Genomic DNA, 14,702 nt, shown 5'->3' on the forward strand with positions numbered 1-14,702 from the left:
TGGGGGTGAGAACCGCTAGAAGGAACTACTCCGTTTTTGGAGATGCAGTGTCATACGACCCAACATACTCAACAAACAAGTACGATATGATTTTCACGCCATTCACTGGCATAGATCACCATAAGCGATCAGTGACATTCTGTGGGGCATTGATTGCCCATGAAGACCATGAATCCTTCCAGTGGGTTTTCAACAGGTTTTTGAATGCTATGGGAGGAAAGGAACCCAAGTACATTATCACAGATCAGGATCCGGACATTATTAAGGCCGTACCCCTTGCCTTCAAGACTGCACGCCACCGATTTTGCATGTGCCATATAATGAACAAGGTGCCATCAAAGGTCGGGGTGACAAAGGAGGATTATAAGGAGTTCGTTCAGAAATTGAACAACATTATATGGGACGACAACATAGAAGCAGACGACTTTGACGCTAGGTGGGCAGAAATAATGGAAGCGCATGGTCTTGTGAACGAAGAGTGGTTTCTGAGCGTACGATAAAAGGAGCCAATGGGTGATGGCACATTGCAGGGACTTGAACATGGGTGGTGTAATGAGGACAAACCAGAGATCAGAGAGCAGTAATAGTTTTTTTAAGAAGTTCGAGCAGAAGTCAGGTTTGTTAGTGGAGTTTTGGATGCGTTTTGAAAGCGCTATGGACCATCAACGGCATACGCAGAAGAGACTTGACCATGAAAACCGACACTCAACACCGGCAACGGGGACGCATTTACCCATAGAGGAATATGCGTCAAATGTTTATACCCGTGAGGTTTTGAAGGAATTCCAACTAGAGGTCATTTGCTCAATCGATACATGTAAGAGTGTCGGCTATGCTGAAGTCGATGGAGTTGAAGTGACTGTCGTAAAGGATTCAATCAGACAGAAAAGTTTCAACGTAGAGTACAACCCAGGTAACAACATTTTTGCATCAACTTTATGTGGTAGTTGACTGAAGTTGCTAGATATAGTGCCAAAGTTACATTGTCTGAACATAGAAGTTATAACTTTGTTCAGTGAACTGCAGTTATCTGATGTACAAATCTGACAACATTTTGAATAACTTAAGTTTTCTGAATGTATAACTTTTCTTAATATATGCATAACTCTACTTGCAGAATGTATAACTCTTGTTGCCATATGTATAACTCTACTTTCAGAATAACATTAGAAGTTATTTAAATTTTCTCTGAACTGTTGTCATTTGTAGTATAACTCTGATTACATTTTGAATAACTTTAGCTTTCAGAATGTATAACTCTTGTTGCCATATGTATAACTCTACTTTCAGAATAACATTAGAATTTATTCAATTTTTCACCTGAACTATGACTATTTGTGGTATAACTCTGATTAGAGTTTGAATAACTTTAGCTTTCAGAATGTATAACTCTTGTTGCCATATGTATAACTCTACGTGATAATGTTTAACTCTTATTATTATATGTATAAGACTACTAACGGCATAATTTAATTGGATTACAGGGACACAGGCTACACAAAGTGTTGTATGATGTTTGAAAGGATGGGATTTCTGTGCCGACATATAGTATGGATTTTGTCGGCTAACAGCATGAAGACAATTCCAGTTGATTACGTTTCTACAAGATGGACAAAGGATGCATTGCAATTCAGATTATCAGAATGTGATGGTAAACAAATGGAAACAAATAGTAGCGCTGATGCAAAAGAAGTTGTGATGGTGAAGTTGTGGTCAGAAGTTCATGCAACCATTGGTTTACTTCGTGGCGCGAGTGAGACTGAAGTTGTGAACTTAAGCTCGTTAATTAGAGAGTTCAAGGAGAAACTTTTACCGTACAAGAAGGATTTAACAAAGCAGCAGAAATTTGAGCAAATCCTTGGTTGCCCCGCCAGTGACGAGGTAACAATACTTCCACCAAAACAATCGAAAAACAAAGGCAGCGGTAAAAGAATGGTGTCAGCTAAGGCTAAAGCCATTGCCTTGGCTTCTAAGCCAAAGCGCATGTGTAATAACTGTAAACAAATGGCACACCACGATAAACGGAATCGCCCTAACCCATTCTCTCGAGCATCCACCGTCTTCACCAAAGATTCAAGGAGTAGAAAGAAGAAGAGAAGAAGGAAGAAGAAGAAGAAGAAGAAGAAGAAGAAGAAGAAGAAGAAGAAGAAGAAGAAGAAGAAGAAGAAGAAGAAGAAGAAGAAGAAGAAGAAGAAGAGGAAGACGACGAAGAAGAAAAATAGAGAAACTTAACATGCTGTAGTAGTAGGCAGTAGAAAAATACCTCCGTCTCAACAAATTATTTACAATCTTTTTTTCTTTAAAAGGTAAAAAATCTGGTGAGACAGAAGGGGTATTTAATAGCTAGCTTTTGTCTATTTTGAAGGGGGGTTGCACCTTCCAGATTGTATAACTTCAGTAATATGGTGTGTGAAATTTCAAGCTAATGTTGTATAACTCTTTTACATTATTTTGATGACTTCGGTTCATGGCAACATATCCAATATTTAAAAGTGGCTTTAAGAACGAATTATAATTTCAGTGGCTTTAAGTAAAACTCTTACCCATATATGGATAAATGTACTTCACAGAGTGTATAACTCTTGTTCACAATTTGTATAACTCTTGTTATTTTTTGTAAAACTCATAACTGTAATAAAATTTGCCTTTTACATTACTTCAGTCATATGTTGTATAACTCGTGTACACAGTTTGTATAACTCTTGATGTTTTTTGTATAACTCTTAGCTGTCTAATAAATTTTCCTTTTTTTCATAACTGCAGTAATGTGTTGTATAACTCCTGTACATAATTTGTATAACTTTACTTCACAGAGTGTATAACTCTAATACTTATCTGCAAAACTTGGATTTTAATTATGACTGACCAAGATGATATAGTAACAATATATTCCAAAAAGTTGTCTAAGTTGTTAAGGAGTTTCTTGACAACATACTAGAGTTGCAAAAGAAGAGAATACAGAATCAAAGGAAATACATTCTACTTTTTCGCAGGTTTTTTATCTCCTCTCCGCGCTGCTTTCCGTCTGGCTTCTACTTGCTTCAGGATCTGTAATTTCTCGGCAATGAAACCATTGACCTTGGACAGAACTCCTTTCCCGATGATGTTCATGTCAGCTAGGACAAGCGTTGCTGCCAACTGGATCACCAAATATCGCCGGTTCACCTTCCTCTCGAGATCAACGTGACCAAAACTATCACCCTCGTACATTAACATGTGCATCATGGCGAACAAGCCAGACTCGGTGTCGTTTATCGTTTGCTGATGCCAGGCAAACTGGATCTGACGGAACTGGAACGCCGGTATGTCTTTCCCTCTGTTCTTCTCGTCGTCCCTAGACTCCACGTAGTCGCTCATGAGGCTCGCCTGGCAGAGACAAGAACGTCAAAAAGTGAAATTGTAAAAGCGGTGACAACACTTTTTAGTTGAAGTTAATTACAAATTAATTCCACTTACAATAACGTGACATGCTTTGCATATCTCCGATTGCCGCGGACTTGAATAGTACTTACTGTCCAGAAGATCAATCGTCCTAGAATTAAAGTTGATACACACACATGCATAATGGGCTTCAATCTTAATGGGTACGAAGATTAAATCAGCCTTCAAGTGAAATCGTCCCATGATCGGTTCGGAAGACGTCCCACGTATTGTACAACCTTTCGGTGTCCGGTGTTTGTTGGACAGGGTTTCGTACAAGGCTCAAGATTATTTCCTGTTCAAGTAGCAGTATATGTGTGAGGATACCAGTGGAGTTATAGCGGTTGTGCATTGGAGTTGCACAGTAACTCTTATAACATAATGAAGAATACTGGTTGTTAATAACTTCTCAAAACAAAATGTTTAACTCCAGCGAGGGTATGTATAACTGTAGACATATTTTCCACTGTGAAAGTTTTAAAGAGGGTATGTGCAACTCTTATAACATATTAAAGGATTGATTAGGACCATACCATATGACGGATACCGAAGAAAGACGAACGAAAAATCGCGCGATCCTGTGCCTCCAATCGATTAAGCAACAAGGACCAACACTCAATCACTTTTTCATCCATTGGCGTCTCAGGGAGCATAGACAACATTTGCAACCTATTAATTATTCCGTGCCGGCCGTAACTCACAAGTGGTTCACTGTAGTTCGACAAAGTGTTAATCACCTATAACGTATACTAAATGGGAAGGTAACTGCTTTTAAAAAATGACTGCATAACTTCACTGATGAAACGTATAGCTGCAGTTTAGGAATGTGTAACTCCATTAACGATATATATAACTTCAGTGATGAAACATATAACTCCATGTATTACTCTAGGTATAACTCCAGGCCTCTAATGTATAACTCCAAAGTATATATTGTACAACTCTGAACATATACTGTAAAACTCTATGCAAAATAATGTAGAATTCCAGTATGGAAATGTGTCTATATTGATAAAACTTAATATGATAAAACATTAGGATTTTAGACAGCTTACTCATTTGGAAATTTGTAGTCATCAAGGAAAACGTAATCAGCCACTTATTTGCGATACACCAGGATATCCCTAGTTAATGCCTTGTTCATCTTCAAAGATCTTGGCGACCACCGTAAGGTCGGGCGTCTGGTTCCCCGCAATATGTGGTGCAACCAAGGCCATCGCCCTTACCCCAGGAGCGGCTATTAACGGTGAGAGGGCCCGACTAGACGGCGTATGACCCGGGGCTACTTTGGAAGGTGGAGTCCGATAGGTTGAATCGACTTTAGAGCAAGGTCGTTTAGAAGAACTGTTCTCTCCGGCGATTCCAACACCTCTCTTCCTTCCACTTGTGTTGCCGGCTATCCTCTGTTTATCACGCACCTCCTCCATTTCACGGTCTTTAAGCTCCTTAAAAGCTGTTACCCTGGATAACACTTCTTCCCTGTCCAAGTTAATATCACTGAGGACAAGGGTTGCAGCAATTTCCGCTCGCATGAGGTCATTGCTTTCCTTAGTCCCTAGGGTACAGTCGAATGGCTCTCCACGGTACAGCAACATATGAACCATGACGTAAAGACCACGTCATTGGCGGTATGTCCTGTTTCGCCGAGTTGAATTTAATGTTGACAAAAGGAAACCCTTCAACTTTCTTGCCTTTGTCGAGCCCTGTGTAGGCCATATACTTTCCCATTGCATCAGCCTGGCGGAAGTTAGGCAAGGCGTTTAAAAGGGGAAGACCAATTAACAAACAAATGGAGCTGATAATTAATCTAGTCACCAGTTTTATAAGACTTACAGTAATACGCGCAATCCCTCCGTATGGTAATTTCAGAAGATCGTCCTCGTAAGAACGATTATCAAGATACTCGATCTACTCAGAGAGGAAATTTATGCAAATGCAAGAGTAATGATCTTCATCGCCAGTGCTTACCGGGACGAAAACCTACAAACATGCACCGAAAATCTAAGAGTTATAAAACATAATTAGCAGATTAGAGGCATACAGAATGTGCGTAGTTGGAATTATACATTTTATGGTTAGAGTTATACATTATATGTGTAGAGTTGTACATTCAATTTCTAGAGTTTTACAGTATATGCTTACAGTTGTACTTTATGTGCAGTGAGTTATACATTCTACGGTTAAAGTTATACATTATATGCCTAGAGTTATGGAGTGAAGTTAGCCACTCATCAAAACTCTAAGCATATACTGTATAACTCTAGACAAATAATGTATAACTTCAGCCCTAGAACGTATAACTCTAGTCATTCTGAAAGCTAAAGTTATATAGTGTATAACTCTTGCCATAGGATCTAGAACTCTAGCCATAAAATCTATAACTGTAAGCATATACAGTGTAGTGTATAACACCAGGAATTACTCAAGGTAAAACTCCAGGCCTAACTCCAAAGCATATATTGTACAACTCTAAGCATATACTGTTAAACTCTAGGAAAATAATGTATAATTCCAGTATGTAAATGTCTCTATATTGATATCTGAGCTCACCATATCGGAGTCCAGTTGGAATGGAATAGAACACGACTCTTACCACATGTCCCACGAGGCACAAAAGCCTTCAGAATTATCAACAACCAAGTTTTTCTTCCTGCCTTGCCAAATTGCATTTGCTAGGTCCTGTAAAAATGATAGACGGGGGTTGGCAGCTTGTATCACAAGTTACGTACAGTTTGTCACAAAATAACTTGCGGAGTTCGAGCACACTTACAGCGTGACCTAGGCCAAAGAAACAGCGCGAACTTGAAACAACTGCGGTGTTCGCGTGCGTTAGCTGATTGAGTAGTACAGACCATCAGTCGATGACATTGGCCATAATCTGAGCCCCAGGCATCAACGACTGGAGATCAATACGCGTTATGCAGTTTGGACAGGGATATGTGACCAATTGTTCCCTACAAAGGATTAGCAAAATTGAGACACGCAGCAAGGGAAAAGATTCATGGCCTGTTTGACTGTCGTATTGAAATATAGGTAAAACTTATCTTTTACTTACCCTTTATTATGGACGTGGAATTGATCAAAGACATAATCCATTACATCCTTCCTCACCCTGAACACCGTCCTGAAACGTTCCTTGTTAAATCGCAACCACTGTAAGCATACGTGCTGGTCAGGTTCGGGTGCCCCGCAATCCTGAGAACAACCTAGGTTCTCAGGTACAATGTCCATACACGGAAGGGGGGCAGTTGAATGCAGTAAGAAAGGATGGTGGATCATGTCACATCGCGGCACATAAATAGGGGGTGGGAGTGGTGCAACCGGCTCAACCCTAGCACCAGCGATTTCAACTACCAAACCTTCTTTGGCAGCACCAATCGTTCGCTCCTCAACCCCGGCAAATGCCCCATTCACATCTGACGTGCTCATGAAAGTCAGAGGGATTTCATTTCCACTCCATTCCGTTGAAGGATTCCCCGGGGTGATCTCCGCACCCTCGACAACATCTACGTTTACACCCCCATTGTTAGAATGTTGTTCAACATTCTCAATTACATCCTTTTTAACAATGGCCTGAATGAAAAATAATAAAATTAAACACCAAACGTATAACTCTGGCCATAAAATGTATAACTCTAGCAATAGAATGTATAACTCTGGCTATAAAATGTATAACTGTAAGCATATACACTATAATGTATAACTCCAGGAATAACTCCACGTATAACTCTAGATATACCTCCAGCTATCTAATGTATAACTCCAAAGCATATATTGTATAACTCTAGTCATATACTGTATAACTGTAGTCATATACTGGTTAAGAGTTGTACCAACCGGCCGTTGCAGTGGCACTACAGTTACGAGGCCTCAACATAAGTTTCAACAAAGTTATACTTTATGAACTTAGAGTTATACACGACCAAATAAAAAAAAAAACAATTGTATAAAAAGTATTTAGCGCAAATTAACAAACTTACCTCGCCACCAGGACCCCTCCCGTACGCTGGAAGTCCACATAAAGCTTCCTTCATTTCAGCAGTAGAAAACATACACTCCATCAATTCTTGTGTCTCCAAACCCAATTCTGGGACCGTAGATTTTTCCATCTCCTTATCTGACGGTTGATTGTCTGATTTTCTTTCAACATTTTCTTTCAATCCCTCCCCATGAACTTGCTCATGCACCTCATCACCTACCACGGGCCGAGATTCAGCATCCTCTGACCGTCCGTCAGCTTGGCCTACAATGTCTGCTGCTCCTTCATGGTAAATGTCTAACAATCTTCCAACATTTTCAGCATTTTCTTTCAATACCTCCCCATGAACGTGCTCATGCACCTCATCACCTGCCTAGAGGCGAACCTCATCGTCCTTTGACCGTCCGTAAGTTTGGTCAATTTCCTCCTCGGTGTAACTCGCCTCCAACAACAGTTCTCTGACAGTTGGGACGGGGGTACACACAACTTGATCCTCTAACCCTGGGCTAGCATCTGACAACGGATTATCAACTACTGTATCACCTCCCACTTCCTCCATAATCGCATCTGACAACGGATTATCAACTACTGTATTACCTCCCACTTCCTCCATAATCTTTGACCATGAAACTGCAACTGATTTCGTTGGCGTGTCGGCTTTGACGGTTTCTCGACGCGGCTCATCACGAGGGTTACCACCACTGCCACCCCCATCATTGGCGAGACAGAACTTCACTTATTTGACGCGTAGATGCATCGATTCCGTCAGATTTTTTGGGAGGCTCAGTAACTACCTCTCCAAATGCAGGACCGTTACCAACAGAAACCTTCAGCCTTTCTGCAATCTGTTCTGCTTCAGCGACTTACTTTTGAATCTTTTCACCCTCAAAGAATTCTTGAGAGGCCTGGCTAGGATTTAGGCCCGTCGGATCACTAGTTACAGCTTTGATCCTTGCTGTTGCATCTGCGTACCATGAATAGAACACAATAGCGTTCCTTTGCATTTGTAGATAAAGCTCGTGAGTACACTGCATTCAAGAAGTATAGTAAGTTAGTTATATTATAATACATGGGTACGTTCAGCTGAAATAGAATCCATCTGCAGAAATATATAAATAGTTTGCACTTACATCAACAGCCCTAGCTTTCAATTCCTGGTCATCCTCGACACCTGCTGGTAGTTCTATCTGAATGAACTTCTTCTCAGAAGTTGAGCATGAGAGAGGGGGTGGGGGGCCGGATAGCAACAATAGTTTGGGTTCCAGCGGGTCGCTGAGGCTGCTAGTGTCCACACTCCTTCCATAAGAGGGGTCTTGAAGGCACCTCGGATACCTGGTCTTAGACAAGGTTAAAGTACCCAATCCCCCTTGACCCACCTCAAATTTTACCCTCTCTACAAGCGAAGTTTCATCTCAATGCTTAATCAAAGGTAGATCGTGGCGGCACGGCTTACCCTTGTAATCATATCGCTGAAAGTAGCTTATCATGAGGAAGGGGATACACCCGTTCAACATTGTTACCCCCTTTTTACAGTCTGACCCCGCTTTCACCATCATTTCCAAAATATAAGAGCACCAGTCAAAATGCGGGATGGCTTTAGGATCTTCTACAACCCTTAACAGCTTCCAATCTATCCCGTTGTTTGGGGTGGGTGCGAGGAATGAAGACATACAGAACAAAACAAATAGCCGGCAAAATTGATCGTCCGCCTCCTCGTACTCCATAAGTTGCTTGTAAACTTTCCCTAAGGGTATTACACTATTCCCTTTGGCCACCCCGTACGCTTGCCGCCATTTGTCCTTCAGCTCCTTATTCTCGGGATCCTTGGACCCCTTCTGCGAGCTCACAGGCACCAAAGGGAGAGGGTTGGGTCCGAAAGATATCAAGAAACAGTCATGCACGTCATGCTTACTGATCATAAACTCCTTCTTCCGCGAAGCCCTGAACACATATGACCCGTCAGAGAAGGACTCCAAGAACAGGCGAACGTGTGCAAGTGGGAAGCTGCTAATCTTGAGCTCCAAAAGGCCACCAAACCCAATTTTCTTAACAGCGGACACCTGATCCTCATTAAGCTTTTCAATGACAGAGACAAGTCTTTGAGGTCGACACGAAACCGTGATTTCATGCACCCTCTTTACCCTTGGCTTGGCCTCAACCATCTGGGGAAAAGCAAGGACAACACACAAAATTAGACATACTGTAGTTGCAATTAGAGATATTTGGAACAAAGAAATAGACATACTGTGAATTAAAGTAATAAAATAGATAGTCAGAGTTATACAAAATATAAGTAAAGTTATACATTCTGATAATAGAGTTAATCAGAAAATATCAAGAGTTATACATTTTGACAAAGAAAAGTTATTCAAAATGTAATCAGAGTTATACAACAAATGACAACAGTTATAAAAAGGTCAAACTTTGAACCTGGGAATCAGCTCCCTTCTCAGTACTTGGTGCATCATCCATCTGTAGCTGGCAAACAAAAAGGCATTCAGATTAACAGTACAGTTATACATATAATAACAAAAGTGGACAATCTGAAACTAAAATTATATAATGTGTAACTCGAGCCATGAATGTATAACTCTATTATTAAAATGTATAACTTCAATTATATACTGTATAACTCTAGGCATATACTGTATAACTCTAGGCATATATTGTATAACTCCATGAATAAAATGTACAACTCTAGGCAAATATTGTATAACTCCAGTTATACATTATGACAGCAGAAGTTATTCAACATGTAATCAGAGTTATACAACAAATGACTGCAATAGAATGTATAACTCTAGCAATAGAAAGTATAACTCTGGCCATGTAATGTATAACTCTAGCCATACAATGTATAACTCTGGCCATATATTGTATAACTTCAGTTATACATTATGACAGCAGAAGTTATTCAACATGTAATCAGAGTTATACAACAAATGACTGCAATAGAATGTATAACTCTAGCAATATAAAGTATAACTCTGGCCATATAATGTATAACTCTGGTCATACAATGTATAACTGTAAGCATATACAGTATAATGTATAACTCTATGAATAACTCCAGGTATAACTCCAGGCATCTAATGTATAACTCCAAATTATAAATTGTATAACTCTAGCTATACATTGTATAAATCCAGGTATAAATTGTATAACTGTAGGCATATATTGTATAACTCTATGCATGGGAACTAATTAGAAGTATAGTTATACATATAACAATTAGAGTTTGACATTATGAAAAAGGAGTTGGTCACAGAATCAAAAGAGCTATACATCTAGAACCCAGAGTTATACATCTAGAAACCAGAGTTATACATATTGCGTACTAAAGTTATACATCTAGTAACCAGAGTTTTACATTAAGTAACCAGAGTTATACATATTGAGTACTAAAGTTATACATCTAGTAACCAGAGTTTTACATTAAGTAACCAGAGTTATACATATTGAGAACAAAAGTTATACATCTAGTAAGCAGAGTTAGACATCTAGTAACGTATAAATCAAAATCAAAACTTTTAACCTGGATATCAACTCCCTTGTCAATACTTTCTACAACATCCATCTGTAGATGACTAACAATTGGGATTAGAGTTATACAGATATTTAATTGAAGTTACACATCATTCTATAAGAGTTATACCAACAAGACGAGAGTTTTTACCTTCGATTCAGATTTCTTGGAAGATTTCTTGGCAAAAACCATTGTTAATTATCAAATGACCTCAAATTTGATCTGCACAACCATAATTAACAATTGAACAAATCAACATCAGCAAACCCATAATTGAAGATTGAAAAATCAAATGAACTCTTTTTATGATAGTTTAACAAAGGCAATAATTAACAAAAAACAAACTACAAATCACTGAATAAGAAATGGAAAAAATACCTTATAAAAAAAATGGAGACAGGCGAGTTGGAATTAATTTGTAGTGATGAAAATGGCGTTTGTTAGGATGGAGTTAATTGGTAGTGATGAAAATGGAGTTATCAGAAATGTGAAGAAAGAAAAGGAAGACGAAATGACAGGAAATAGAGGGAAAAATACCCGCAAGTTGTTTTGAATTGTCTAGAAAATGAGGAGGGAAATGATGATGGACTGATGGACATAACAGTGATCATGCATGGGTTAGTGGGTAAGAGGAGAGAGGTAAATCAAAAATATTAGTTGAGTGGGGTTTTACTGCGTAATCTTGGCCATTCATTTGCTTGATCCAACCGCCCACATTAGGACTTATGGACTTAATATATCTAATGGCCTTAGTTGATCTCTTCTCTCTCTCTCTCTCTCTCTCTCTCTCTCTCTCTATATATATATATATATATATATATATATATATATATATATTTATATATATATTTATATATATATATATATATATAGAGGCGGGATCTCGTAAGTTTGGTTCTTACGGTGAGTTGTGAGTTTGGAAAATCTGAATCATTGGATAAATACAAATACACGGCTGATATTCAACTCTTAAACAAAACAAAAATCACGTTTCCCTGCAACTTTCTCTCCCTCCATAAACCCAACTCTCTGTAAAAAAAAATCCCAAAAAAAACTGCACATCTCAGCTATGGCGTCCTCAACCAAAGACAAAGCCAATAATTCATTGAAATCTTCGCCTTCATCCACCTCCTTGTACCTTTCCGACAATCACAAAAATAAGTTAGGAATTAACTTTTAATTCAACGATGAAAACGACAATCACACTCAAAGTCGATCTGTCTGACAACAACGGCGAAGCAGGCGACATCACCGACAGACAGTTCGAGCTCGAACTGTTCGACAACAATGGCGACAACAATGGCGATTCTCTCTTTAGTTAAAAAGAGAGAATTGTGGGAGTTGGTGATGATTTGGGGGAATTGATCGGAAATTAGGGTTTGTTGATTGAGGTGAAGATTGATGAATTTAGGGAAATTGATTAGGGAATTCCATGATTTTAATCAAATTTCTGGTTGAATTAAATTGATTAGGGCGTTCTACTTTTGAGAAAATGTTGCGTGAATATCCAAAGAGAACAGACTTGTGGAGTGTCTACCTTGATCAGGTGAGATTGTTAATTTTATGCTTTAATATACCCTTTTAAACTCCAGCAAGTCTCCTGGAGGACATCCTTGCAAATTTAGTTGATCTCATATACAGACCATCTCATACAAGAATTTGCGTTTAACCTCCTGAGATTTGTACAGGAAATTCGACTTGGTGATGCTGACTTAATCCGTGGTTTATTCGAGAGGGCAACTAGTTTAAGTCTCCCACCGAAGAAGATGAATGTAAGTAAAGCTTCTCTCAGTCATCATTATCTTTGTTTTCCGTCTCTTTCAGACTAAAATTTCTTGTTTTCTATCTGTATCTGCAGTTCTTATTCAAGAAGTATCTCGGTTATGAAAAGTCCGTAGGTGATGAAGAAAGAATCGAACATGTTAGACAGAAGGCCAAGGAATATATCGACTCAGCTGCACCTTGATATATTTATACTGATTGAGACTTGCTCTGAATTATCCAATGGCCTCCATGACAATGGGACCGAGTTATTATTACCTGATGGACGATAAAATACCGAGAATGGCAATTAGGAGGCTGGAAATTCCATACTTTGGTGAGGCCGGCCGCCTCGCCATAAAAGGTAAATGCTTTTATGTTGCCAAGTCTTGGTTTATATCTTTCTGATTTGAGGGTGTTAGGTATTGAAAAAAGCACTCAGATGATTTGCTAAATTAAAATATAGTGGCATTCAGATTCATGACTTGTGCCGCTGATTTTGCAGATAAGCTACAGTGTTATGATGAATGCATATGCAGCTGCTGGACTTCATTATGAGGCGAAGGAATTATTGAAGGAGATGCGTAGAGATGGTTATGCCTAGATATTATCACCTAGATTTCGTAAAAAAAAAAAAATCAAAGTCCTAAAAAAAGGAAAAAAAATCAGAATAACAGCACAATAATATCACAATAACAGCAGAATAACAGTGGAATAACAGCACAATAACATCACAATAACAGTAGAATAACAGCAGAATAACAGTAGAATAACAGCACAATAACACGTTGTAAAAAAAAAGGAAAAAAAATCAAAGTGGCACCGGAATAACATCACAATAACACCAGAATAACAACATAACACCACAATAACAGCACAATAACATGCGGTAAAAAAAGAGTAAAAATATCAAAGTGACACCGGAATAACATCACAATAACAACAGAATAATAGTAGAATAACAGCACAATAACACGTGGTAAAAAAAAGAAAAAAAAAATCAAAGTCGTAAAAAATTTCACAGTAACAGCAGAATAACATCACAATAACAGCGGAATAACAATAACAGCACAATAACATATGGTAAAAAAAAGAGAAAAAAAATCAAAGTCGTAAAAAAATCAAAGTAATAACAGAATAACAAAGACAATAACAAGCGGAATAACAATAACAAAGACAATAACATGTGGTAAAAAAAAAAGAGAAAAAAAAATCAAAGTCGTAAAAAAAATCCAGGTAAAAAAAAGCACAATAATAGCATAATAACACGAGGTAAAAAAAATAAGAGTAAAAAAAATCCGGTACAAAAAGAAAAAGAAAAAAAGGTAACATAATGAGTAAATTAAAGAAAAACATAAGAGAAAACAAAAATCAAAGTAGTAAAAAAAAGCATAATAACACGAGGTAAAAAAAAGAAAAAAAAATTAAAGTAAAAAAAAAAGTAACATTAGAAAAAAGAGAAAATAAGTAAATGACAATGGTTTATATAACATGTAAGATTTGATCTTGGCCACTCATCTCTAATATAATCTAGTGGCTGAGATTCCCCCAACTCACAACTCACCATAAGAACCAAAAACACCAAATCCAATCTCTCTCTAAGTCCTTATAAGGGCCTTTGGATGAAGGGAATGGATGGATGAGATTGCATCTCAATGAATGGCCATTAATCTCCCTCCCTAATCTCCCTTCCTAATCTTGTACAACTCCTTCTAATCCTGTATAACTTCTTCCCCATTCTAATCTACCTTCTCACTTCCTCATAATTCACCCTCTCACTTCTCTCTCATTCACTCATCCTCTCTCATTTTCCTCTCATTCTCACAAAACAAAAAAAAACCAAATCAACAAAAAAAAACCCAAAAAATACCCACTCTCTCTTCCACACCTCCGGATGACCACCACCCAACCCGGCCACCACCCCCTTCCTCTCCTCTTTATCACCCACCACAACAACCTCACGACCACACCCCGCGACCACCCAACAACCACCGCCACACCTCTGCTCCTTCTACC

At 38.5% G+C, this 14,702-nt stretch overlaps 1 protein-coding gene across 1 annotated transcript; it reads left to right on the forward strand.

The window, feature by feature from the left end:
• Positions 1-12,401: 12,401 nt before the first annotated feature.
• On the forward strand, positions 12,402-12,970 carry LOC141598451 (rRNA biogenesis protein RRP5-like). The gene is made up of 3 exons (XM_074418175.1): positions 12,402-12,471; positions 12,614-12,697; positions 12,784-12,970. The coding sequence occupies exons 1-3, from the start codon at positions 12,418-12,420 to the stop codon at positions 12,889-12,891; spliced, it is 246 nt and encodes an 81-aa protein (XP_074274276.1). The 5' UTR covers positions 12,402-12,417; the 3' UTR covers positions 12,892-12,970.
• Positions 12,971-14,702: the final 1,732 nt, after the last annotated feature.

The sequence above is a fragment of the Silene latifolia genome, chromosome 9, assembly GCF_048544455.1.
Source record: "Silene latifolia isolate original U9 population chromosome 9, ASM4854445v1, whole genome shotgun sequence".
NCBI lineage: Eukaryota > Viridiplantae > Streptophyta > Magnoliopsida > Caryophyllales > Caryophyllaceae > Silene > Silene latifolia.

Bases quoted from the DNA above. Each gene is read 5' to 3' on its own strand.
- LOC141598451 (XM_074418175.1), top strand. From the start codon at position 12,418: ATGTTGCGTGAATATCCAAAGAGAACAGACTTGTGGAGTGTCTACCTT. The intron at 12,472-12,613 runs GTGAGATTGTTA...AGATTTGTACAG, and splicing joins GGAGTGTCTACCTTGATCAG to GAAATTCGACTTGGTGATGC. The intron at 12,698-12,783 runs GTAAGTAAAGCT...CTGTATCTGCAG, and splicing joins TCCCACCGAAGAAGATGAAT to TTCTTATTCAAGAAGTATCT.